The sequence below is a fragment of the Haliaeetus albicilla genome, chromosome 2, assembly GCF_947461875.1.
Source record: "Haliaeetus albicilla chromosome 2, bHalAlb1.1, whole genome shotgun sequence".
NCBI lineage: Eukaryota > Metazoa > Chordata > Aves > Accipitriformes > Accipitridae > Haliaeetus > Haliaeetus albicilla.
The window spans coordinates 25898959-25926488 of record NC_091484.1 but is presented as its reverse complement, the minus strand read 5'-3'; the positions used below and the strand labels follow the sequence as shown (position 1 = coordinate 25926488).

At 39.7% G+C, this 27530-nt stretch overlaps 1 protein-coding gene across 5 annotated transcripts; it reads right to left on the bottom strand.

Moving 5' to 3' along the window:
* Positions 1-478: 478 nt before the first annotated feature.
* Positions 479-25967, bottom strand: TOPBP1 (DNA topoisomerase II binding protein 1). 5 transcript variants are annotated; one of them, XM_009916334.2, is made up of 27 exons: positions 25458-25930; positions 24751-24885; positions 24014-24157; positions 23056-23237; positions 22721-22914; positions 21713-21892; positions 20539-20708; positions 19830-19993; positions 19068-19315; positions 18458-18777; positions 17486-17658; positions 16249-16460; positions 14688-14977; positions 12874-13047; positions 11716-11825; positions 10481-10604; positions 9952-10101; positions 9331-9439; positions 8566-8758; positions 7521-7747; positions 6230-6393; positions 5201-5315; positions 4499-4662; positions 3445-3585; positions 2179-2268; positions 1523-1684; positions 479-1125 (listed from the first exon to the last, which is right to left on the bottom strand). In XM_009916334.2, exons 1-27 carry the CDS (start codon positions 25536-25538, stop codon positions 982-984), a joined length of 4560 nt encoding a protein of 1519 aa, XP_009914636.1. In that variant the 5' UTR covers positions 25539-25930; the 3' UTR covers positions 479-981. The 5 variants fall into 5 exon arrangements, 2 of the variants coding, with proteins under 2 accessions (XP_009914636.1, XP_069667514.1); XR_011329507.1 differs by lacking the exons at positions 479-1125; positions 1523-1684 and having other exon boundaries at positions 2191-2268; positions 3445-3581; positions 4495-4662; positions 25458-25545; positions 25880-25967; XR_011329510.1 differs by lacking the exons at positions 479-1125; positions 1523-1684 and having other exon boundaries at positions 2191-2268; positions 3445-3581; positions 4495-4662; positions 25458-25545; positions 25805-25940.
* Positions 25968-27530: the final 1563 nt, after the last annotated feature.

The window sequence follows — 27530 nt, the reverse complement described above, 5'->3', positions numbered from 1 at the left end:
TAGAAAACAGAAGTAGAATATGCCCCCTGCCAAATAATAAAGAGATAAATTAAATAGACTTTAAAGATGTTGCACATATTACCACAGACAACTCCGCTGGCCCTGTGCAACTGGATGCACTTCTCTGTTCAAACAGGCTGCAGCAATTCTAGCTGTTTCAATACAGCTCCTCAGATTTCATAAGCACAAACACTTTCACCTAGACTAGCATGGTGCAACTCACATACAGTAAGTTTAGTAAATAGAGACCCAGACCCCAGAGTTACTGAAAGGTCAAACAGTTTGTCAAACACTGTGGTAGTCTGACTAAGAACAGTTCCAGCTGGTGAAAACTAAGGTCTTTGTTCTGCCTCTGGTTCCTGTTGCAGACTCCCAACAGGGAGGATGGTCAGACAAACTTCACCTCTTGTCAAATGCGGTTGATTCTATCTTTGCTGAACAGATTCTTTAGCACAGTGAATGGCAGTACCTCAGCAGCCTGTTTTACAGAAATAATTTATTACACCCTCTATCAGTACAAAAATTCACAAGCCAGTTCTTTTAGTCTGGTTTCCCTTTTCCCCCTCCAATAGAAAACATCAAAAGAGGAAAAATTCATTTAACACCTAAGTCCATTACTGTGCGAGAAATACAACAGAATTCTTACCAACTGGTATTTTCCCCACAACACACAGATAAAAGATGTCATAAGCATCTCACAGGGTATTTAACTATTATTTATTATACAATGATGTCCCTTAACAAAATCATTAGTGGGATAGTTAGGACATTTTGGAGACAAAGTATTTTTTGTATGAGTTCTTGCCATATTTTTAGATGCTACTGGTAACCAAAGCAATCTTTCCCATGAGTATTACTGTAACATTATTTTAATCTCAGGACAAATTAGAAGTTAAAATCAAAGCTTTTAATTTTTGTGGTGAGAGTGAAAAAACATAAATATGAATTTAAAAATGTACAAGTTAAAAGCACAGAATTTGCTCAGTGTATTCTGGATCGCTTGACTCCACTCATTTCTCCCAGTGCTTTTCTTTTCTGGGATAATCCAGTTCCACGTTCTGTGTTATTCTGAAGGCAAGATTCAGCTTGTGGCAGGCAGTAAGACTCCATTGGGGGAGGCGGATCCTTCAATAGAGGAAAAAAAAAAAAGTGGTTTAGCTCAAGAAGCTTCTGAAAAGAAAGGAACAGCTCATTAGTTTTCTAAAACTGAAAATAAAACAAACATTGCACACCTACATTTTGAATACGTTTTGCAAGCTCCCTACCCTGCAACAGATCCCAGTGCCAGCACTAGAACAAGTCATGTTATAGCAGTTAACATTTGAGGCCACAGATCGAAATACTCCCGTGTAGGTGCTGGTGGCCACAGCTTCTGGAAAAGGAGGCACACAACCAGTAGAGCAGCAGTCCCTTCAGAGGCTTCAGGTGGCAGGGGTTGCTGGAGGCAAGGGACTTGCCCCACTGCCCCTGAGGTAGGTAAAGAGCACCCCTGGGAGGTGAGCGCCCACGGGCACGCATGCACCTGGATGAGGTAGTCGGCAATGTACTCCGGTTTCAGGCAGTTCACTCCTTGGGCTGCTGCCTCTGCCACGTCAACCCTGGTGTCCTCCGGCTTCAGCTTACTGAAGTCAGCAAAGAGATGGGTCGCTTCTTTGAAGAGAGACACAGAATGACCAGAAAACACCTATGGATTAAAGCATGACAGGCAAAAACGAGTTTATTTTTTGTTTCTTCCCCAAGACAAATGCAGTTCATGACCTGTAATTTTGCTCATCAAATTAACTAGCAAACCAACGGGAAATAAGACACCAGGTACAGCTGTGTTCTGTGCCATCATGTACCTTTCAAGAAGGGTGATCCTTCTCATCAGAGCAAGCACAGAAATTCTACCCTCAATTCCCACCAGCACTACTGACTTGTGTGACTGCAGACAAGCTGCTCTGCCTGACCACTTGCAAAATGAAGATGACATAGCTTTTTCCTCCCACCCTTTGACCATGTCTCAGCTATCCTGTATAAGCAATTTTGTTGGTTAAGACCTTTTACTCACATGAAAAATGCCCAGCACAGAGTTTAACAGAAAGGAAAGGAAAAAAAGAGAGAGAGAGAGAGAGAGAAACATATGTATATTTAATTTAATCTCTGCACCCCACCCCCCCAAAAAAAAACCCTACATACTTTTGCTCCTCCTGACTGAAGAAGGCGCCTGAATCCCGCTTCCTTGGTTTGATCAACATTCAGGATCACTTTCCAGCCACTGAAAGCTCCCTAGATAAAAGACTCAATTTAGTCAAAAGTATGTTGGTACTAAAAAAGTGTAAAGACTTAATAGATCTATAATTTGCCCCTTTCAGGAATATCCATCAGATGAAGATTTGCTACTGTCTAGTTTTGTCTTTAAGTGTAAATGGCAGAAAAAAACCCCACAGAACATACAACTATTGAGCCACCACCGTACAGTCGGGCAGCTTGCCACCAAGCCCTTTCACCTGTGCAGCAAGATGGGCAAACCGATCTATGACAAGACCCTTGGCAATGAGTATTTTTTCCAGAACACCAGACACTCGTTTACAGAAACGCATCTTAAGAAAAACAGTTCCTTGGAAACAACATTTCCGCCCCACCCCATACCCTACATTATCTACTCAGTTACAGTAACAACACCTAAGGCCAACTGGTATCCTCACACATGCACTCACTGTGGTTTCCACGTAGGCAAGGGGTACAGAGGATTTGTTACAAGCACTCATTTTAAAAAGGTTATCGTAAAATACACACAAGTCAAGATTTATACTGATGTGACTGAAACAGCAGCAGCATTTTTACCTTTCAAAGAATACTTGACTGCAATGCCCGATTTGAGAGTTAAAAGGCTTTGGGGAGCCCAAGTCCCATTTTCAAAAATCTCACTGAAAGACTATGGAACTTGCACCATAAAAATCACGGAAGGTGCTTTAGGAAAGGCATAAACTTGTGCCCTGTTGGAAGCGCAGCAGTATGCTCATTGCTAGAGCTATAAAAATGCTGTCCAGAGAGCTGTATTCACCCATACGGCGCAGCACAGGATTTCTGTTACTGCGAGTACCAGTTGCGGTTTCCCAGTAAAGCTGAGTTAGGTTAGCTCCCCAGTCAGAGCTCTGAAGCATTAACATTATCTTCCTGGCTGAGGGACATTTACATACATAAGTAGCCACACTCCAGCTTTGCAAAACATGAATGATGGTTCAGGAGGAGATTAAGACTTTTAATATACCAGCACTAGAAGTTTTTTAAAAACAAAATTACTTAACTAGAATATATCCAGCTAAGTCGTTTTGTTCTTAAGGCAGATAACCTTTCCCTGCCAGTTAAGTTTCCAAGTTTCTTGGTGACAATCCCTGTGCTGTCCCACCCACTGTACAACTTACATTGCATGAGTATCTAAATACCTCAACAGTACCATACCTCAACAATTCCAGTTTCTTGCCTTCCTTTATGAATTTTTTTCCTCCACCTCATGGCTGCAAGTGCTAGTTTCTTCTGGTTTACATTGATTCCAGGCAAAACATTAAGTATGGAATTACTTCCCCACTCGTAATCTTCTTCCTAGAACAATCATAAGCTTGAATGACAAAGCAGTCCTGCCAACTTTACCAGCAGAAAAATAAGTTTAAAAAAACCACACCAAAAAGAAACAAACAAACAAAACAAACACCAGAACAAAGCCCAACTCAGTCTAGCTTTATAGATTGATTTTTTTCTGACCAAAACAGCACTAGGTAAAATTAGAGATAGGGCTCTTCATTGCACCTCTGTATCTAAATCAACTCATGTTTTCTGTGACATCAAGTCATGTGCACAACCAGATTCATCTTGCAGTTATCTACAATGGAATTCAACAGCAGGGCAAAGCAACTCACTACTCTGGACACCATCGACGCTACATTTCTGCAGCATCTTCCAAATCCATCAAAGTTGGTTTTGATACATAAAGACATGAACCAGTCTACAGGCATTATTTTAAAGTTAGCCTGGTCAATGCAAAAGAACTGCTAGACCCAGGAGAACTGTGAAGTAACAGTTAGGGAGGTGAGGAGTTGGAAGAGATAGTGTTCAAAAATATCTATGTACATGGTTATAGAGTTGGATTATTTAAAACTATTATATGTTCATTTATTGAAAGGATCAAGATTTAATTCCTGGTGTAACAAGATCCGTGTAAATTTAGCTGGTACCAGTGAGAATTTACCAAAAGGTACTCAAGCTTCAATTTTCAGAAATAACTATAAAAACTGTAGGTATTTAATTTATCCTATGCCAGGAGTTTGGTTCAGGACTAGTTTTCAGAGAAAAGCTTGCCAAAAATTTCTCAGACTTTGGATCCTCAAAAACTCCCTAGGCTTGGGCACCCTAAACTGCTAATTGGTTTTGAGAGGTGAAGTCCTTTCCTAGTAGTGCAAAATTAAAAGAAACGTGAAAAGGTACAACATAATCATTTCTCAGTAATAAGGTCACATGCCTGAACAAAGCAGCCAGCTCCTCTACATGCCTCCAGGTAGGAACGATGAAGCACCCACTTTCCAGCTGCCATCGAAGCCAAGAATTTTTCATTTCGAAGAGGATGTCCCACAACAATGTGTGTGCAAGTTGGATCAAAGCACTGTTTCTCAAGTACTATTCCACCTTGAATTGAGGAATGAATTTGATTCAAATTATTTAAGGGTCATGCTGTACCACAGAAATGAGCAACTCAAAGTGAGAATTATCTGAATTCAGATAAAAATATACTTAACTCAAATTTACACTGAAAGTATTATCATTGAAGTGACATGGGCAGAAGCTGGCAAGGAAGGAGAAGCAGCCAGGAAAGAGTGGCTCTGATAAAAATAAAGTGCCACTGTAACATGGACAGGAATGAGAGAAACACCAGAGGAGAGCAGATCCTGGGCACCCCCAACAGTAAAGAACGAGGCTGTTGTGGAGACAGCTAAAAGAAAACTGCCAGAAGACAAAACCATTGCTGTTTTATGGCAAAGCTGATAGCTCACATAATAATAATAATATATTCAAAGAATTGCTCACAAGCACAGAAAGCCATAAATTTGAGACCTCAAATCTGATGAGTCACTAACAGAAGCCCCTTTGTTTTCCCCAACGAGCCACAGCTGACCAGACACATACAGACACATACTATTCTTTGCATTTCACAAATATCTGGTACCTAATTCCTCAATCAGATGGCAGTAATCAAATCTTTCTTGAGGATTAAGAGAAGACAGCTGAAATTTACGGTGTTTTTCTCGTTCTTCATCAGCCTTCTCATCTTCTGTAACAGCCTGGAAATACAGTAACAGATTTTGAAAATATGACAGAAAGATTAGGCTGACAGCTGACTATTTCTCTGCCAAACGTTCTGGGTTATTTTTATATTAAGTTTTCTTTTAGCTAGGAAAAGCAGAACCAAACCTGTCAATCACTTGACAAAAAGCTTGGATCTTATCAAATCAACGTTAGGCTCCTGCTTAACATCCTCTTAGTTCCCCCTTTCTTCAGGGCACAACTGAACCAATCTGTCATAAAAACTAATCCTCCATTCATATCCACCGAACGTCAAGTTGAACACATGAAGAAATCATCATCCATCTATCACACTGCCTCATTCATTCAGATTTCCTGTAACTTCGAGGGCCTTTATGCATTTCCACCACAGCTGATTTACTAACATGACATGTTATGCCTCTGAAGACACATAGCTGCTGAACGTTTGAGCATCAAGTGATACACTATGGGCAAAAGACTAAGCTCATTTTCCTAGCCCCTTCCAAGCTCACTGTAAAATAGTAGAAGTTTAAACCAGGTTTTTGGCACAAAAATCATTTTCTGTTTGTACCTAAACATAAGTTCCAGATACCACCAAGGAAACAAAGGCCTAACCTTTTTTCCAACATCCTAACATGGCTGGAGGAGTTCCAAGTAATACACACAGTAACTCTCCACTCCAAAGCCCACCTCAGCATTTTAGCAGGAACTAACAGGACAAAAAGCTTTTTCTGTCTGAGCAACTACTATTTGTTCAAAATCTCGAAGAAAGGGGGAAAGAGAAATAGAACTGTACAAAATTAATCCATTTCAAGATTTTAAATGCAGATATTCACCTATTTTATATTTACCACCAAGTTCAAAGCTCCTTAAAGTGTCACTGTGTCTCTCGGAACACAAATCATCATAAATATTTCTTCATATGACAAACCTTTTCTTTAGGCTGTGGTGCCACAGGAGGGTTAGCCAGTGGGAAAGCAATGCTGGGGGCCTGCGGAGTGGGAATCAAGTGATCTTTAATTGGTGTTTCAGAATCTCTACGTACAGCATTCTTTAGACCTTCAACCAAGTCTCCATCCCCAGCCTCGGGAACAGCTGTGAAAGTAAAGCATTGTTGCATGACTCGTCTTTGGCTGAATATAATTATTGATAAAGTAAAAAATACAATTAAAAAATAAATAATTAAAAAAAAAAAGAGAAGTAGCTATCCTAAAAGGACAAAACACAACTGCTGCTACAACATGTACAGTTACATTTCACCACTGCCTTTCATAAAGATGCTCTTCCTTACACCACAAACCACCAGTTGCAATATTGCAGACTCACATCCCTGGATGCCTTGCTTTGGAAAAAAACAACACACACCCCCTCCCCAAAATAAACCCCCTCAGATGGACTAATTTCTTTGGCTAAACTGCACTGATTCAGTTGAACCAAAAAATCAATTGAATGCATTTAGCTAATTTTCTTCAACCTCCTCTAGGACAGCATCAGTTTTCAGGAAGACTTGCTGCAAGCAAAAACTCTATAAGTAGATTGAGGGAAGGAGCTGGGGGCAGGAGGGAGGCAGTGGGGAGAGAGAAATAAAGGATTCTGCTATCTCTCAGGAGGCAGGAATGGGAAGAAAGCAAAAATAGATGAAAAAACATAACTATGTTGCTTCCTTAGTCCTAGCAGTAAACTAAAGACTTCAAAAAGAACAGGGAAGATCAATACAGTATCTTCACTGAATCCTGACCTAAGCACATCCATCAGCAGCTCTGACACATCTGTTTTTCAGGCTCATGGGTTACTTCTTCCTATATCTCCATTCTTCACCTTTGAATATTTCCACTACAATTAAAAAGATTTTACTCCTGGTATTCCCATTTGAATTCCATTACACCTACCTGAATTGTTACCTGGAAACCAGCTGTGGTTCCAAAAAACAAAAATTAAAAATTGGAAGATTTCCTGAAGTTGATGCAGACTATTTTTAGACAAGCACTGCCTTGGTGTTTGACCACAAACGACAAATGGATAGGAAAGCTTCTCTTTAAAAAACAGCAACACATAATGGAGATAAAAGATATAAAATTTTATTTTTGGCATTAGAGAAATGCCAGCAATGCTCACTTTTTTTTTTTTTTAAAGTAGAATCCAAACACTACTGTATTTTAAAACTCTCAAAGATCAAATGGATGCTGTAACAAAGAAGAAGGATATTGTATTTCTGATTTTACCTATATCAGCAATCTCTGCATCAGCTAAAGATCCTTTGAAGGCAGACTCGTCCACATTCTTATTGGCGTTATTTTGACCTTGCTCAGTGTACTGGGAAGGACTATTAGGCCACTGAAAGTTGCTGACAAGTCTTGCTCTCTCCTCCCTCGCAGTAGGATCATCCCAGATGATCTGCTCATTCTGGGATGGCTCTGTGTTTATATCTGTAACTGCCTGACGGGATTGCCTAAGGAAAAAAGCACAGATACCTTAAATATGCATTTGCTTTACAGAAGACTACCATATTAGAAAGCAATGCGTTAATTATCACATCAACTGTAGCATCCAAGTGACCTCATTATTAGAGGAATGGCTGGGAAACGGGAAAATTTCAGTATAAAAGCAACTCCAGCAGCCTGGCTTTGTGAGCCTAAGAGTCAGCATAGCTGAAAAAAGGCAACCAAAATATCAGTAGGAGATGTTTTTATTATGTGTCATATTGATAAATTATTCCAAAATCAGTATACTCTACTCTTTACTGAACCTATTAACTTGCAAATAAACAACAAGCTAAAGGAATAATTTTGCAAGATTTCCATTACTTTCTCACTGTAGCTCAGCATAGTTAAGAGTTCAAATCCTACTCTCTGTTTAGAGAGAAGAGAAACATTCACAGAAGCGCTTTGCAGGAATACCTACTACTTGTATATGACCTATGTGGTGAAATACTGCAGCACTGCTTTCTTCAAAATCTGTAAGAACACTAACTAATCTGAAGAGAAAGGAAAGAAATCAGTTGGCATAATTCAATTCAAAACTAAAAAGCAATCACACTATTCTGTGATTTTTTGAAAAACAGAAGATACCTACTGTGGATTAAGATAACATTCTGATTTTATCTTGCAAGTCCAGTTAAAGATTCTGAATTGCAAGAGAAGCAACTTAAGTACATCAGTAGAGAAAGACAATACACCTGAAAATCCTGGAGACCTATTCATGTTTCAGTGAATATCTAGGTGTGCACAGGGAGGACAAAATAAGAGACTCTGAAACACAAATCAGTACCTTAGAGCTTCCAAGACCCTACTGCGGCCATTTCGCACAGACCGTGTGCTATCAGGAGTGGTTGGAGAACCATCAAAACTGTTCCTTGAAAGGGATCCTCTTTGCCCTTGTGGTTTCACTAGCGATGTGGCAGACATGATCTCCTGCAGCTGCCTCTGAAAGTTCTCCCTCATTTCTAGTGCTTGGGTTAAAACTTGAGAGAAGGAACAAAACTTCTAAGATCAAGACTGTTATATTGTAACAAGTGAAAAGTAACTGAAATTCCAGCCAACTTCCCTCCCCCCAACACACATCAGGACAAAGACAATACATTAAAAGGAGAGCAAAAGTTATCTGGGAAAAATTATCTAGGAAACCTACATATGCCCCAAGTCACCTATTCCTAGACACAAGGAGAAATCTCCATTTAGCTTACTTCTGAATTTGCTCACATGATCTAACTTACATCCACAATTCTCCCGTAACACATTTATTTACGTAACAAAATTAAATACAAACTTCAGAGTTTTATAAGGAAAGAAACAGCAATTAAGTAATTTGCAACAGATGATCATGATTTTCTTGTGGGCTGTCAAAGTCTTTAAAATAGAGAGCAAACCGCTTTCCTCTCATCCAGCAACAATAAGGACTAGCTGTACTTGACCAGTATATAAATATGGTACCTAAAGCTTCCCGATTTTGACATTCAGCACCTGAAACTGTAAAAGGCTTATATTGATAGTTTGATGTCCCACAACTATTTTGAGAACAGTGATTTACATTTACCTCCTTTGGATTCACTTGTTACAATATGTTCTTCCCTTGTAGTAACTGTTTCCTTTATTTGGTCGGTAGTTACATCAACTTCAGCATCATCTTCATCCACTGGAATAATCTAAAAACAATGAAGACAAGCAGAATTCTCAAATGCCAAAATTTTTTGCTTTTTACCCATGTTCAACACTTGTATAAATTCTGAAGATTATTAATCTTGCCTTAGAGGAAATCTAACCTTTCAGCTATTGCAATGACAGTAAAACAGTGAACAGCAGCAGCATCAGTGACAACACCTATTCTGCAGTCTAAATTTCTACCAAGGCAAGTTCACACCTTGGATCTCATTACCTACAAGAGAAGGCAAAGACTGGACCTACATTATTTTGAAATTGGAAAGCACTTCTAATCTTGAAATGCCTGTGTTTCCCTCCATCACCCTGGAAGAGGAGTATTACAAATGCAGAAAAACCTTAAGAACATCTGCAATAGCTATTATTAATTACTAGCTACTCCTGATTCAGGGCATCGCTGAATAAGCATCAATGTTTTTTATTAATATGTTAATATAACAATTAAGTTAACTGAATCCAAATCACTTCATACAACATGAATGCATATCACACATATCACCTCATTTTCCTCTGCTGGTTTTCCAGCTGACGAAAGTTTACTGGAGGAGGAGAGCCTGACTTCTTGCACTGCACTGATGTCCAGGCTCATTTTGGGATTGTAAGTGTGAGGAAAGAGAGATTCAGGAAGCCGTTTATATTCTTGGGCACTCTGTAATAACATCCATTAACTTAAGATGAGAAACTGATTTGAGATAAAAGAAATTTCACATAATCTAAACATAGGAAAAGTACAATAAAAACACCACCAAAAGAAGTACTTTACATAAGAGAAAAACGTGGCTCTCATTCTGGGAAACATGTAGTAGAAATGTTCAGTGGAAGAGAATTTCTTTTCTCCTCATGGAGAACAAGGTAAAAGTACATCAGTGAAAACTGATTGTTCAATTTATAAATTCAAAGCAGGATGCAAAACATCAGTTCCTATACATGTTCAGTACAAATGCAAACAGAAAATACACTGCCATACAACTGCTTTTAAGCCTCCATTTCCCCTCACTTTTAATAAGGGAACAAAGCAAGCTCCATACCTCTAAAAGCCAGTGTTCTGAAACAATATGTATACCCCGTTCTCTAACAGATTTGTACTCCTTATTGTTGTCATTTTGTCGTCCCTTGTAAATGAAGTGTGTTACTGTTTCATCAAGGCACCATCTAGAAAAGAAAACGACATACAACTTGGAAGATATAATTTCTATCAAAAAGTATCAGAAACCTAGCTCAAATTGTCCTATCCCTTGTTCATATTAAAATCTTGTTTTGCCTATTTTGTTATGCCTAAGTAAGCAATGAGCCCACTTACTTCATCAAAAAAGACAGCATTCAGTTTCAGGATAGAACAACTTCAATATCTTTTCAAAGCATTCCTGACGTAAACAAAACTAGATCTGATAAACATATGGAAGAGGAGAGTTTTTTTACTTTAGCTGTTTTGTTTTGTTTTTAAGTGGAATTTCAAATCAGTTTCTGAAAAGAACATGTGACCCAGGATGAGAAAGCTTTTTCTTCTGTTGACATACTGAGCTGCAAGTGAAATACTGATCCTTAAAGCTTAAAATAAACAAAATGCGGGATTCTAACATTTAAACCAATAAAAACTAATATTTGTTATCTAACGCAAATATCTTCAGCATTTCTAAGCTACTACCAGACACAAGAGCAACTTCCACACCATGAATGATAACACTTATTGAAGAAGTCAGTAACAAAATACATAAATCATATTTAGTGGGAACAGAATTCTGTCTTAAATCACAAATGCTAGTTTGTAGTTTCTCTTCGTGACAACCTATTTTTCCAAGCTGTTCTAAGCACACAAACTTAGCCATGCCAATAATCTGTAAAATAAGCAGTTTTGAGCCAGGGAGAAACACACACAAATTCAGATCAAATTCAAAATCTAAAATAAAAGCAAATTTTAAACTACCCCAAAGCTAAACGTTTCATAGTTTTCTTCAAAAAAGAAGGGAATAAAATAAACATATAGAAAAAATCTGCAATTCGGGAAGACTTCAGGACAAACAGTCTTTCCAAGACATGCTTATCAAGAACAGAGAGACTGGAGATGTGTCAGGAAAAGATGGTCCTATTTCGCATTCGAAGCACATGGCCTCATTTTGCAATAGAAATTGTTTAAGATGGTGAAGTCTAACGTTTAGCTATATCAAAAGGTCACGTAGATAAAGCACACTAGAATGCGAAGACTTGTATGTATTAGAAGTCACATCAGTGCAGAAGCTTAGAAGCTGTTTCTATCAGTTGATACCTGTAGTCTGCCCCAAGAGAAGCTGCTAATGCATTCAGTTCACTTTGCTTCTTACTAAGTTTTTTACTAACATATATAACAACATCGGCCAGAGGCTTGGGCTCTTCTTCCTGTTCAAGAAGCACGGATAAAAACAGGAGAGTCATGTTTGGAAGGTTTCTGTATCAATAACAAAAATACTTTAATATTTAGTGTAGTATGTAGTAAAATATGCAATAACAACAGAACTAAGATAAACACATATTCTCTATTTTTGCTGCTCCCAAAGTCCACAGTCAAAACCCAGCACTATTATCATTCTATGCACTAGGAATCCACAAGACACAAGATTCACTCCCAGCTAGTCTCCCTAAGACATATTCTGCTCCTTCCATCACAGACCGAGCACTTCCTGCACTGAAATTAGGGAATTATCAAACCTTACACCACAGAAGTATTTCACTGTACTGGAGTGAAAAAAAGTAAGAATAAGGAGCTACAAAATAAGAAGTGACAGCCTTCCCTTGCTGAAGGCCATTAGCTTTCTTGCTGCTCCTCTACGGTAAACAGTGTACAAACATGACAAGCAAAACATAAATGCTCCCTTTCCTCCTGCATCTTCTTCTGTTTTTTCTCACTAGGGTAGATTAGACTGAAGAGGCAAGATAACTACAAGAAAGGACAACATAATGTGTCTTTATAAGGGGGTAAGCAACTGATCACATCTTGTGCCTTGTAGTAAGCAGGAGAGCAGCACCTTACAGAGGAATATAGGAAAAGGTGACACATACATTAAAAAAGAACTAGCTTTAGCCCAAGACAAAATATTTAAACCTGCTCCTCTGGAGGCTGGGAATTTCTTAAATGTGATGAAATCCTCTCATCCAATACTACAAAGTCTGTACTTATAAATATGTCATGTTACTTAGCAAGTGCTTAATATTCAAGACAGTAGTACAGACAGTAGAAAAAGGTTTTAAAATTCTTTGCCTTCCAGGAGGAAACTCTTCTATCCTACCTTCCTTTAACTGTCATGAAGAATGCATAATCATATGGATTTCCACTCAAACAGATCACAAAGCGCAATTCACAAACTCCTTTGTAACTTAAATCACAAAAGATACGGCATTTTCTTAATTAAGCCTATGCTCCAGAAACAAAAAAAACAAAATTTCCTACCACTTCTGGCTCTGCAGTGGTCAACTGAGGGCTGGCAGTAAGAGCTACTGTATGCCTTGTGCTGTTTGCCAGTGCCAATTTCAAATTTCTGCTGATGACTTCAGAGAGAGGTGTGCTCAGTTTCCTGGTTTTTTGATCAGGACCTCCTGGAGTTTCCAAAGCTGCCAGAGCATCCTACCAAAAAAAGAAGCAACTGACTGACTTTCACAAACACATTGTAAAATTCTCACTCAAGTGCAAGTTTCACAAATACAGCCTGTAGTAAGATGTTATACTCCTAAACCAGGACAGTGTACTGCAGTAGCAGCTAGCAAGTGCAACTGTAGTACCATTGCACAAAAGCAGTACAAGACAATCCCAATCTTAAGAGTCTGCATAAGCAAAACAGGAAGAAGATAGATTATCAATCTCTCTCTTCACCGCCACCAATGAAAACTGCCCTCAACGGAAAAGCCAGTGCCCAAACCCAGGTATTCCTAACCCCAACCAGTTATTTTAATTTACTAATACCTCCCCTGACAAGAGTTGCATATGAGTATGCGATTCTTTCTGCACCTTTAAAACACCGAGTTTCCTACTGCCCTTTTTTAAAAAAAGAGAAATTTTGGTCTAGAATATCTTGCTTTGGAAAATATCAGTGGTGAACTATTAGATTTCAAAAAGCAGAGTACCAACTGAGTCACAGATTCACTCACTCACAGAATAGTTTGGGTTGGAAGAGACCTTAAAGATCATCTAGTTCCAACCCCCCCTGTCATGGGCAGGGACACCTTCCACTAGACCAGGTGGCTCAAAGCCCCATCCAACCTGGCCTTGAAGGGATGGGGCATCCACAACTTCTCTGGGCAACCTGTTCCAGTGTCTCACCACCCTTACAGTAAAGAATTTCTTCCTTACACCTCACCTAAATCTACCCTCTTTCCGTTTAAAACCATTACCCCTCATCATATCACTACATTCCCTGATAAAGAGTCCCTCCCCATCTTTCCTGTAGGCCCCCTTTAAGTACTGGAAGGCTGCTGTAAGGTCTCCCTGGAGCCTTCTCTTCATGAAGCAGAACTAACTAAAGAGAACACTGGATTCATCTGGTTTTGTAACACACGTTTTGTTCTATTGCAGGCAGAGGGGTGAAAAAAAAACACAACAAAACAGCGAACCCATAAACAACCCCCCAAAAACCTAACAACTTCGCAGGAATTCAATGCATCGATCTTTCAGTTAAGGCCTCAAAAATGAAAAACAAACCTGAAGCGCAGATACTGCCTAAGTGTCAGGGGTTTCTTTGTTCTAAGACTAGTATTTTTTCTAGCCTTTTGTGGCCTTCAGAATGAGACAATGAACCCAAAACCCCAATGCATTTTTCAATCTGCAGTAACAGTTTTGTAATTGCTATAAAGCTATTACATTAAAAACATGTAATTAAAGTAGCATTTCATCGCAAAAGCAGCAAACACTTGTTTCCAAATATCTGCAGCAATTATAAGCCTTCTTACATTTCTCAGTCTTTAGATGTAAAGAACACAGATTGTGTACCGTGTGAGGTATAGAACACAGGAACATATGATGCAATAAGCACAAAGGAGCTTTGTTAAGGACATTATAGCATCTACTAGTCAATAAATTTAGTCCACAGGTCATTGACTAGAAATATATATAAATAAATGGAGCCAGTTATCCTGGCTTATTCAAAATGGAAAGTCTGTACATTAACAGCATAAAAAGGGGTAAGCACAAGTTTCTGTGCCCGTTTTAAGTTTATGCGCTTCTTTAACCCTACTGGCTCTACAAACTGAAAAATTTGCAAAGATGATCACCTTTACATCAAAAGATGGCTTGAATAACTTGTCTTTGGAAAGAAATTTTGACGGTGTATCAAGATGTAAAGATGGTTCTTTCTGTGGCAGTCCCCCATGTGTAAGGGGGGTTGTCTTCCCAGTATGATGAGAGATTACAGCTTGGAAAGCTTTACTCTGGAACTTGTTGATATCAAGAGGGGTCACAGCTGGTTTTTTTCCAGCTTCAAGGAAATAAGTAGGTTGTTCTGAATCAGAAGATTTAACCGTTGCTGGTGTCTTGCTAAGCTGAGTAATGGAACTCTCCTTATCTTTAAAAGAAACAAAGAAAACATAAGCAAGCGATCTGATTTTTCTTTTGAACACAGATCTCATACACTTTTATTTAAACAACTGAAAGTTCACCTGACCTTTCTTTCCCTAAAAAAATAGTTCAAATCCTCCTCCAATAAATGCTCTAAACTGATGATTGTATTTTAAAAGCCAGTATCGTAAGTGTCTCTTCCAGTTAACTACTTAGTTTGAATTACATTGGTACTGAGCTTGACCCCAAGTGTCTGAAAAATAGTGAGCAACCCCTGGTCCGCTCACAATGTTTGCAGTTCCACACATACCTGGATAGCTCACATATGTTGTACAACAACTATCAAAATACAAATCCAAGAAAAAGATGCAATACACAATAAAACCTTCCCTTTCAACATTAAAGGTAACTCCCCCTCCCTGGATCCTTACTTCCCATGCAACGTGAAAGTTCTTTTGTATTCATGACTCTGAACCACACCTCTTTAGGTCACTATGTACACTTCCAGTCCTTTATGTCTTTGGGTTAATAGGACCAAGATTTAGCCTTAAAGTTTATCCATCATAAATGCTTCTAGATAAGCATGACTCATCATCTTAATAGCTCAAGAAGACTAGTACAAGAATTGCTTTTACACTTTATTGCTCGTTTCTCCCCTGACCTCTTGCTTTTTTTCCTTAAAAATGTAGTATACAGGTAAGATGCGCCTATGCCAACAACATACCTTTTGTCCTCTGACTTGGTGACCCATATAATTAATTCAAAAGGGCACTGGTAAAACAGGTCTGCTAACATTCAGTATTAAATCACTGTAGTCTGCATCTTAATATGGAAAAAATATTGCCAAATAAAAGGTGTGAAATAACTGGAAAAGGAGCAGAAGCACCAGAAGATGAAGTAGACATGAAGGACTGAACAGAGGGGCATCATGTCATTGCAGACTAACAAGTTTTAAGCTGGATCTATCATCAATTCCCACGCAATCTACAGAGCAGCACATGTGTCAGAAAGGACAAAGCTGAGACACTGAGCTTGATTCCCAGCTGACGGATAACAAGACTCCACTAACTCCAAGAAACTTGTAGGAAACGCACAGTATCACTTCTAAAATTACGACTCAACAGCAGGAAAAAAAATGGAAAAAATACTTGGAAAAATATCCTTTAGCTCTAATACTTCAAAGGTGTTAGGAAAAAAAATTTCATCATACCTGCCTTCTTTATCGTGAAAGAACAGTATAATGACGCAATCATATTCCCTAACTTGCTAATAACCAACCTTCAGCCTCTGCATTTTCAACCAAGAACTTGCTTTCATCTGCTCTCTTTCCTGTCCTTGCAGACTGCAAAAGCCAATCTACAGTGACTGCTGGCAAATTACGCTTCTTTGCAACTTCATACTTGGAGCCATCTGGTTCTCTAACCACAAGATGGGTAGTGGCAAACATTCCCTTTTTTGCATTGGCTTTCCACACAAAGAATTCTTGGACTCTAAAATTAGATTAATAAAAACATTCATTTAGTCATAAACAAAATTAATCTAGGGCACGTTTGCACTATTATAAAATGCATTCAAGCAACAGAAAAAGAACCAGTAGAATTATCTAAGGCTATCCACTTTGCACTTTACAGCCTAACCTATACCTACAAGCAACAAAAAAAAAAAAAAAAAAAAAAAGAAGTTAAATAGTAATGTTTTGCTTCTACTGGTATTGGAAACATAACATTTCTCATACTCCAGAAGTCCTTATATATCCCATTTCCAAATCATACACTGGACCTAACATTCTTCTGCAAGATTAATGGGACAGGCTGGATTCCTTTCTGGAGCCGCCAACAAGCATCATTTCCAAATGAACAAGTTTTCTTTATATTACAGTTTTTCTCTTATCATCAAGGACTTCTAAGAAGACGACAGGACTGAGAACTCACCAACAAAGAATTTAGTTCAAACAGACTACAAATCAGATCAAATGATACTCTAAGCTATACAATTTTGCCACTTCATGAGTAAATATGTTTTCCTTAATGTTTTTCAAAGATCCTGATGAATTGGGAGCAAATAATTCACCATCCCATCTCCTAAGAGATGGTGCACTATCACTGATTATGAGGCTGACCCAGATAATACTGAGGAAGACGAACAATGGTCCGCTCCTGGACAACTGAAGAGCAACTCAGAAGGCCTGACATGTGAAAAACTGATGGTTTTGCTCTGTTTTAGAGCAAAGCAAAAAGTTACTGAAACTCAGTCATTGGGAAATATGAGACTGAGCGTATTCTGGTAGAAATTAGGCTGTGTGAATACAAACTAAATTTCTCTAAAGGAGAGGAAAATAAAAGACCTATATAATAACATCTCACTGCTTCAGCACTAGGTTTTGTAAATGAATAGAATCCCAAAGAGCCTTTAACTCTAATATTTGTTACTCCTGTAAAAGAAGTAGTGAAATGCATAACGGATTTCATCACACTGGCTGTCTAAGAACAAGAAGAAATGGCGACAGGAGACATACCTGGCTCCTAGCAGTCCTGCCAGATAAACCAGGGCATCTCTCTCTGCAACAGTGAACTGGCTAAAAGAAAGAACACAGTCTTCCAGAGGGGTAACTCCTTCCATTACCGGAACTGGTGTGAAAAGTGGATTGGACTGGGGATCTAAAAGGACCTGCTGTTCCACACATGTAATCTTAAAGAAAGGGAAAGAGATAAAAATGCAAATCAAGCCAAATAGCAACAAAGCCAACAATATTTCAGCAACTGTATGATAGCATTTATGGACTCAACAAAAAGCAATCCTGCTTCCATCATAACATCTGAGGCAAATTATTTCCCACTGAATCAGACAAATTCTTTTCTAGATCATTTAAATTCTGTCAGGTTTGACGTACTGAGGCATTATTCAGAACTTTTCAGTTACTACTCTTCCAACCCTGGAGGCTCCTTTAAAGTATTTCCAGGTGTGATCTGAGGGTCTGTACAGATTTACTTCACAGAAAGCGACCTAGTACTGAAAAATACAGCAGTTAGTCTACACCACATGCCCACTCTTGGCAAATACGGTTAATATTTTTTGACTTTGAGCTATAAAGCTGACTTGCTCTTCTGACACAAGTTAAAAAGCTGTAAAAAGCATGAAACAAGAAAGAGCAAGCACAAAAATATCAAATGAAATCATTATCAGTCAACTAGCTCCTACAATTCATTAGAGAGAATGCTGTCAGACTCTCACATAAGCAGCCTCTGAGTCATGACAATGAAATCCTATTTAACAAGCCTGTAGAAAATGAAATGAAATGGATAAAAGGTACCTTACAGATGCAGAGGCTTTAAAGCATGCTTTCATTTAGTACATTTCTAATGAAACAAGGCTAATCTCTTCAGTATTTTTCTTACGCTTAAGCCACTGATAACTCCGCATTCTGACAAGTCACATTTCTAATATAGATACCTGTTTACTCACAGAACTGAAAGTGTAACTCCCTTACCAGCCACGTATTTGTGACAACATCACCAACAGTCAGCTTCACTGTGCACCCCAATAAAGGTACCACAGCATAGTCTGCAATGGTTCTGCTCTGCAGCGGCAGAATTTTCCCAGCATTCTCCTTTATAATATCTGCAATGCAGGACTCATCCTCTTCACCAAAACCCAAAAGAAAAAATCTCTTTCTAACAAATAAGCCTCCTTCAGCGAGTGCAGAAGACTCTCCCAAAGAACCATTACAGACCGAAGATTGATTCTCTCCCTGAACAGTCAAGTGAGTAATATCACTGAAGGTTCTGGATGTCAGTTTTTCAACTTCATCTGAAAGGAAAAAAAAAAAAACCAGAACAACCAACCATAGTAATTGCTTGACAAGAACATCAAAGACAACTCAAAATAGTTTCATGAAGATATGACAGTATTCTGCTGTTTTCAGCCAGGTTTTAGTTAAAAACTGCTCTATATAGGCCTGTTTAAATTTGATTTCTAAAACACAATATAGAAGTTAACATACTAGATGCAGCTAGCTTTTTAATATGCAAATGCTGCAAAACTCAAATGCTAATTATGAGTAGTTAATCTTTCTATGGTATGCTGAGCCTAAAACGTACCCATTGTAGAATCATTATTTACGTATTGAGAGAGGAAGTCCTCTTCAGCAGCTTTCCGGTGCTTTCTAACGTTCATAGCTTCTTTCTTCAAAAGATTGTTATTTTTGGGAAGAATTGACTTCATTCCAGGTTGCTCCAAAATTGGGTTCTCTAACAGCTGGTAGTTCAGAGGGACATATTGCTCCACTGGATGTAGATAACCTTTACTAAATGACTCCAGCAACCATTTTGCTGTTACTACATGAGGCCTATAAAATAAAGTGTTATACAAACAAGTTACAGAAGGTTTCAGAACTGTGATTCTTCTTTCCCACTACACAAATACTAGTATATACACACACACCTGAAGTTTGTAACTCCAACACTAAGCAAGCTTTGGGCACTTCACAAACCTCAAGATTTTTTTTTCATTCTTTCAGTCTGAGAACAGAGAATTTCATACTTATTTTCTATAATGTAAATTTTATCTGCCACTGCTGGATTGCCAAATCCTTCCTCCTCAATATATTAACAAATACATGTTAACACCTCTTTTCACCAATAAGAATACTTGTTTTTCTGTTCACTGAGGTGACTCATGCCTACCCAAAAACTACAGTATTCAAGAGCACATGAAGATGTACTCATGAATACTAGCTGTAAGTCTTCTCATTTAAGTCAAGAACTATTTAGGATTTTCAAATCAATACATGTTTTCCTGTTTACAAGGTGGTGGGAGAAAGAAAACAAGGTGAAGTAGACCTTAAGCAATATAGTTATAACCTGTGAGCTGTCTTGTCCAAAAAGTGTTTCAGCTCATCGTTGTTTTCCCCCAAAATGACATGGGTAACATCTTCGTTCAGTTGATTAAATCGAACACCACCACCGCAATTAATAAGCCTTCTCATCTTGTCCAACTTCCTGCCACTGAAGCCACACAGATAAATCTACAAAAAGAACAGAGCAACAAAAAAGGCTTTTTAAAAAAATAAAAGTAAAAAATTAAAAATAAGGTAGGATATTTTGGTATAATTTGTTTTGACTGCTGTAGAACACAGAAAATAGTGGTGCAGCTTCTGAGAAGCAGCAAAAAAGTTAAGCATTTGGAATTGGATTAATTTATCTTTGCAAATTAATCTAGCAAAACTTCAATATTTACTAATGGAATGAACCCCTAGCCAAAGTCGTACAACCTGAAAACAAAAAACCACCACCCAAAACCACACACCAATTCTAGAACCCATTCACTATAGTGTGTTTAAATATATATGTCTATAAACATATAATTTTATACTTATACTACATATTTAATATAATTATACACACACACATAGACACATACGCAAGCTACAGCATGTGGACACAAAATAAATCTGGCATTTGCTACTGACCATAGAAGCAATTTACTCAAGCAGCAATTGCCAGTGCTTCAACCTAGTTGCTTCCACAGTGTTAAGACTGAACATTTCGAAGTATACATTGTTAAACATACTCGACACCCATCTAACAAATCTTCAGGGTCTTGAAAAGAACTTATATCCAAGTTTTCCAGCTCATCAGGAAGAGGATCCAGTCTGCTGCTCATAGCAGAACTACGTGCGGTTTCATTAACACTACTTGAATTGATATTAGAAATGTGGCTGACGTCCGAAAAGGTATGATCTTTAAATAAAATTTAAAAAGATGCATTAGTTTTGGCTCATCTCTCTCCACCTCCTCACTAAACAAAATACAAAACAGTGCTAGAAGGAAATGTAAAGGCTGAAGAATAACAAACACTAGGTAAGTAGAACCTTGGTTAAACCAAGGGTTTTATTTACACACAGACTGCGTATGGTCTTACTAGCAAGAGTGCTTAGGCACCTTCTGTTTATTGCCAAATGGATGTCATCTCTGAGACAGCAGCCAACAAGACTGGTTTTCAAAGCTTTTATTCCAGTTTTGCGGCCACCTATTAGAAATACTCTTAAAAATAGACAGGCCTCTCTGTAGTAAGGAGAAATCAACATGAAGCTCAGTGATTAAGAGAGTTATATGCAGTTTCCATAATACCTAACTAGAATTCCCAGTGCTCTGTTGGTAGTGCTACCCCAGCGCTCCTGTTAACTCATTTCCTGAAGCAGTAGACAGTAACAGGTGTTTGGAAAGATACATTTAAAGCTGGCTGTGTCTTTCATGCTACCATGTTTACAAAATGCTTTTAACTTTCCTTCTGTTAATAGCATGCAGTAAGTAAAAACAAATACATGAAGAAAAAAAAAACAGAAAAAATAATGCTACTTAAAAAAAAAAAATCTGTATTTGTTCCCCCCCCTAAGACTGCTGTGAGATTAAATTCATAACAGACACTTGTTTTAAACTACAAATGTATGAACAGTCATGCTTTTTTAGGAATTAAAGATATACACCACTGATTCTTAGACAATCAAATGCCTAATTCAAGTCTACTTTTTAAACAACTATTCACATGTTTTAAGTCTACACATGTTGGAATATTCAACATGCATAGAAGTAATCTGTTATGTTTTAAGCATAAGCAGAATCAGAACCCAAACTGTCAAACCAGCACTGCAAAAGCAAGCAGCACCCTACTAATTCGAAACAGTTCTTTGTTACTACAAATGTTTCCTACCTTACTTCAACATATTTTAAAAGGTTTTACTTACTGTCAGGCTTCCTGGCATCATTTGTAGGTGTTGATGTATTGGGCATATTACTCAGTTTTGATCCACTCTCTATTTTATATATTGTCTCATCCTGACAGAAGCCTTTTGCAATGCTGTCAGAAAACCACTGCACAGACACACAGTGCACATTCCATTTTCTGGCACATTCATACTTCTGACCTTTCAAATGTAAACAAAATAAAAATCACAAGTCACTAAAATGCTCATGTTTCAAACAGTGATCACTGAAAGATGGCTGGACATTAAGAAAATTTTAAAATTCAAATAACTGATTTCAATGTGCAAGTTGTGTTATCCTGGTCTCTTCCGATAAGTTGGTTATTTATTCTCTAAATAAGGTTAGAGGAAAAAAACTCATCGATGGCTAGCTCATGGGTAGAGTATGACAGGGCAGTAAAGCAAGGGGGGAGGGGGGAAAGCCTTTAAAGCTTTCAAGCACAGGGGAAAAAAAAGTTTTAAAAGTCCCAGGATACTTCCCCATAGGGAAAGGGAAGGAAATTGGGGGGAAAAAAGAAAACCCTTCCCATTCTTCTCCCAGTAAAACTACAATCCTTTCATCTTCCCAAGAGGAAAGAAAGGGAGTTTTCATTTTATCTTAGTAGGGAGTTCAGAAGGCACAAAGAATAGATCAGTTAAAAAACATTAGTCCACAACCGAATTTCAATCAGCATATAAATTAAGTCCTATCCAGCTCTCCCAAAAAATTTAGTTTTTCTTTATTCTTCCATCCCCTCTAGGATTCTCCATTTTTCTTCCCTTAAATACCATTTGGGTCTCTTGTTTTTCCTCTTTTGTTCTCTTTCTCATGGCTTTAGAGCAAAGTAAGGGTACCCTCTGTTACTCTTCCCATCAACAGTGATTCCTTAAACAGAAGTAGTAAGAGCAACACTGAAGCAGACACAGAGACAGCTCAAACTCTTATGCTTATGCATATTTACCCTACTTCAACTCAAGAAGTAAAAATAGTATTTACTCTGTAAGTTCTACCTTTTGGCTCTTGAACTATGAGGTGAGTACATTCATTCATCTTGAGCCGCCCTGTATATTGCCCACCATGTTCAGCAGTGAGGCGCTGGACTTCTTTCCTTTCCGAACTACTTAAGCCAGTTACGCAAATTGTACAGCCAAGGAACACAGGACAAGCGTAGTCTTCCATGTTAACATCAGTGTATCTCATTATGCTAAAGGAATGAAAGAAAGAAAAAAGGAAAGAAAATATTTTTTCTTCCAAGTAAAATCAACCAGAAAAAGAAAGTAGCCTGTACCACCATAAGAATTACCAGTCCCCCAAACAAAAACAGTTTTGTTGTGGTTTTTTATACCTTTGCTGAGACTTATCCCACAGTGTCTTAACCCAAGAGGGAAGCAAAACAGGTTTTTTCAGAGAAGCAGCTACTAAGTATTTCCTGCTGCCAACTTCCCCAGCTACAAGATGGGTTACTGACACACTGAGGTCTCTGGACACACATCCACCCATCATCTGCACATATTTATGAACTTCTTCCTGGGTGGGGAAAAAAAAATTATAAAAAATTATCAAGAAAAAAGAAAGAACCTACATCACACTCACATTCACCTTAAAAAACAAAATCATGGATTTCAATTGTCCATGGTTTCTCCTAAAAAACTGTTCAAAAATACAAAATGGATATATATGGAAGCCATAAAACCCACCAAATATAATTTCCATTTTATTTGCATTTCTGATAAGCTGAACATAATACGTACCCTTAAAAAAATATGACAGTCATACAGTATTAGTAAAATTTTACAGATGGTTGACATTTTAGGTAGTATAAATTAGAAAGAGATATCGGAATAAATAAAAAGTAAATTTCTACGATAAACTATTTAAACCATAGCTGACAGGGTATTAAATCTTTACCATGTAGTTTTGAGCAACCAGAAATAGAGCGTGTTGTCTGTAGCATTATAGTCACAGACAAAATAGCAAGATTAAGTGATCCGTCTAATCAGTTAATAAAAATCCCTAACACGTTTACTCCCATATTAATACAGCTGAAATCTTACATGATTATATATGTATATGCTTATGTAATATACACATGTGCATGCACAGATATATCTCTACATATGCTCCCTCTTTCTCCATACAACTCTCTACATAAACTATAAATAATCTACAAACCACAGAAAGACTAGACATACCTAGACACAGGCACAGTTATATATAGTATGACTGCTGCCTTAGTAATGAGCCATCTGAAGCCAACTGACAACAATAATCAGCTAAACAATCCATTTTGTACAATGCATTACCCTAACATCTTTTTCAAGGCTGGTACAGGATACTGTTACATCGGCCATGGTCATATTGTACACAGGACACTCGGCTCTTGGGACACATTGCTGGGACTGCATACAGTACAGGACTACCTGTGGTCCAACAATTCTACAGCCAAGCTGCAATAAAACAACAACAACAAAAAAAACAACCAACCAAGAACATTAGCAGAAGGTACACTGGTATAAAGAAGGCTTTCCTTGTCCCTGAATCCTAAGGAAGGCAGGGCCCTTGTTCGGTCCTCCTCCTCCAGCATCTCCAGGTAGTTGACAGTTTTGTTTTTACTTTCAGCTGCAGATTTTCAGTACAATCCTTGTAGGTTTTCTGGCCTCAGTAAAAGCAGCAGATGCTATAGCTAACATGCCAGAGAATTCCAGCTAGCCTATCTTTGTCTGCTGGACAACTCATTGCAGGTCAAACTAAATCGTGTTACTCAGGGGGTAAAAAAGTGTGAGAGCCAGCTTAGCAACTCCAGCAGAATCAGAACTGATCACACTATTTATTTTTCCACATGCTTCAAAATAATCCTTATGCTTTGCTAGTCATCTTCTTCCCTAAATACAGGATGCAGTGACGTTTTAAAGATTTTATTGTGAATAATTCATGTTGCTATTATTCAGTGCAAAAAGAGAGAAGATAGGGTGTAAGTATGGACAAGAGAGCTTCTAGAAGAGAAAGAATATAGCTAAAAGTAAGTTGATGGGTAGCATACCTTTTTGAGATGACTGAAAACAACGCCTTTAAAAGGATCACAAATGTAAAGTGATTTATCATTTTCTTTTATATTGAGTGCTGTTTCTTCTTCAAGGATCTGGAGATGCTCTTCTGACTGAAATTCTTTTATAGACTGCAGGTAAACAGTGCATACATTTATTTAACAAATCACAAATAGCCAATCCTGTGGAAACTACACAAGTACTACTTGAAACAGCTCACAACAAAGCTACCATGCCAGAGTGTAACTGGCAGAAGAAAGGGCTAAAATACCTCATGGGTGTCCCGCTCATTCCCCCAACTCTTCACAATACTCAGACTTAAACATTCTTCATACAGACTTCAGGACCTGATCCTGCCACAGTGCCTTTAGCTCCCGCTAACCTCTCAAGGTGGAAAACAATCCACAGTATCCTTCCTAAGTTTGCTTAATGCTTAGATGAGTGACCATCATCCAGACCTTGCCAGCTACATGTCACTTTGCTAAATGTCAACAGCTTTTGAAATGATAATCATTTCTTGTTCAAGAAGTAATTTCAGCAAAATTGCTCTTGTTGAACAAACTTTATTAAACACCGAACACCTCTATTACAGAAATAGCTTTATTCCCAGATGTATACATAAGCTACATCTAAGTCAACCACGAAAATAATTTAACTAGGTAGTTCACCGAGCTCACTGAGAAAGGTGATCAACCCCACTTACCTCAAGAGCTTTAAAAAAATACTCCGAGTTCCCAGAAGACTTTATGAATTTCACAAAAAACAGCTCCTTACTACCTTTCATCCTTTAACTGAGAAGCAAAACCCAGTAAGCGTCCGACACTTGCGGCGTAGCCCTGAACCGCGCAGTGACGGGGCACACCGCCCACCGCCAGGGGCTGTGAACCCCCCTCCGCCCTGCCCCTGCCCCCACTGGCCCGCCCCACGCCGCCCAGCCTCGGCGCCGGCTCCGGCCGGAGAGAGGCGGGCAAGGCCGGGCCAACCGGGAGGCCCCTTCCCCACAGGGCCCCCTCCTCACGCCGGGACGCCGCTGCCGCCCGACGCGCCCACCTCAGGGCTCCCGCGCACCCGGGCGAGTGGCCCGGCGCCGCCGGTTTAACCGCGCACCCCACCGCGGGCCCGTACCCGGGCCCGGTCCTGAGCTCGGTCCCTCACCCACCGCCTCCGCAGCGGGCGGGAAAGCGGCGGACCCGCACTGCGCAGGCGCGGGGCGGGGCGGGGCGTGGGAGAGGCAGGAAGGCGCACGCGCCGCCGACGCTGTGGGCGGGGAAGGGGTGCCGTGCCAGCCCGTACCCGCGCGTGCGCCCTCGCCGTCTGCCCGGTGGAGGCGGTGCTGCTGGGCGGGGGAAGGAGTTCGCTGAGGGCGCGCGCGGGGCCTATCGCTCCGCCCCCCCACCGCCCCGCCCCGCCCCTCGCTCGCTGTGCTCGCGCCGCCGCCCGTGCCCTCGGCGGGTGGCGGCCTGTGGCGAGTAACGGGCGAAGGTGGCCGGCCTCCTCCTCCCGCCGCCGGTGTATCCCTGCGGCGTATCGCACCTGCGCAGTCGCCTCAGCTTTGCGCCCTTGGGGCGGCCCGGTGCGCAGTTGAAGACAGCAGGGTGCCCGGGCGGGCCTTAGCGAGCGGTAAGCTGGAGGAGATTGCTCTCCGGTCTGGGAATTGTTGCTGCCGTAGCAGGTGGCAGCAAAGGCTGCTTCCCTAGTCACGGCATCCCCCGCATCCGGCACCTGCTCTCCAGACCCCTCCGAGTCCATCAGGGGGCTCGCTTGGAATAGGTTTGGGGTGTTGGTGCTGCTGAGTCCTGCTGGGGGGGCAATGGGGGAGTATCGCAGCTGGGAGAGTCTGGGAGGGGTTGGAAGTGTGAGCATCCCATTCCCATCCAAGTTCCAATCCTTGATGTCTTTCCAAAGGAAATAACGGTAGGGAATGCGTTTTTATGCCTGGAACGTCCGAGCTACGGACAAGAAGGTCAAATGCTCTCCTTCCAGAGCAGGTGGCTGGAACCCGGACAACGTGAGTGCGTGCAGAGCTTGTGCAGGAGCTAAAATAAGCCTGACTTCTCCCGTATCACACTTGCATCTGCCATCATTAAAAGTGGTGCCATCATATGGGCCCACTCATCCAGTGCACCTCCATTCTTCGCGGCCGTGAGTGTTTCCTAAGGCTTGCTGCTGTTTGTATAATATTGATGCTGCCCATCGTGGGGGTAGTCGTTTTGATAGAAGAGCCTCTTCGGAAAAGAAATGTTTCGAAAGAGGAAAGCACCCAAACCATTGTCGGGGTAGTGAACGCTCGGTAGCATGAAACCTTAACAGGGTGGCCACATGATGGCACCGCAGCCTTAAGAACTGAAGGGAAGTGTGTGCACACGTCCACTGTCATTGTTAGGGGTCCAGCTCTTCGTCGCTAGGGCAGATCCTAAACACACTAAAAATTCTTTTGTATGCTTACTTATTTTAGAAGCACTTAATCTTCTAGGATCAGAGTGAATTGTGTGAGATAGTGCTTTTCCCATCTGTAAAAATAAACAAACCCAAATGTAATGACAACCAAAATAGCAAATTTATTATTAGGTGATTAGTGACAGCAGTTAAGATCACTGGAGTTATTTTGGTGGTCCCGTGTTATTTGATGATGCTGATTCTTAGTCGACTTGTAAAATCCTGAATTTGTCCTGCCTGCTCTTTCAGCATTATAGCAACCTGTTATGAAGAGGAATTTCTCTTCCTTTTTCATTCTTCTGGGCTATTCTAAAAAAAAAAGGGGGGACGCAGGGAGAGG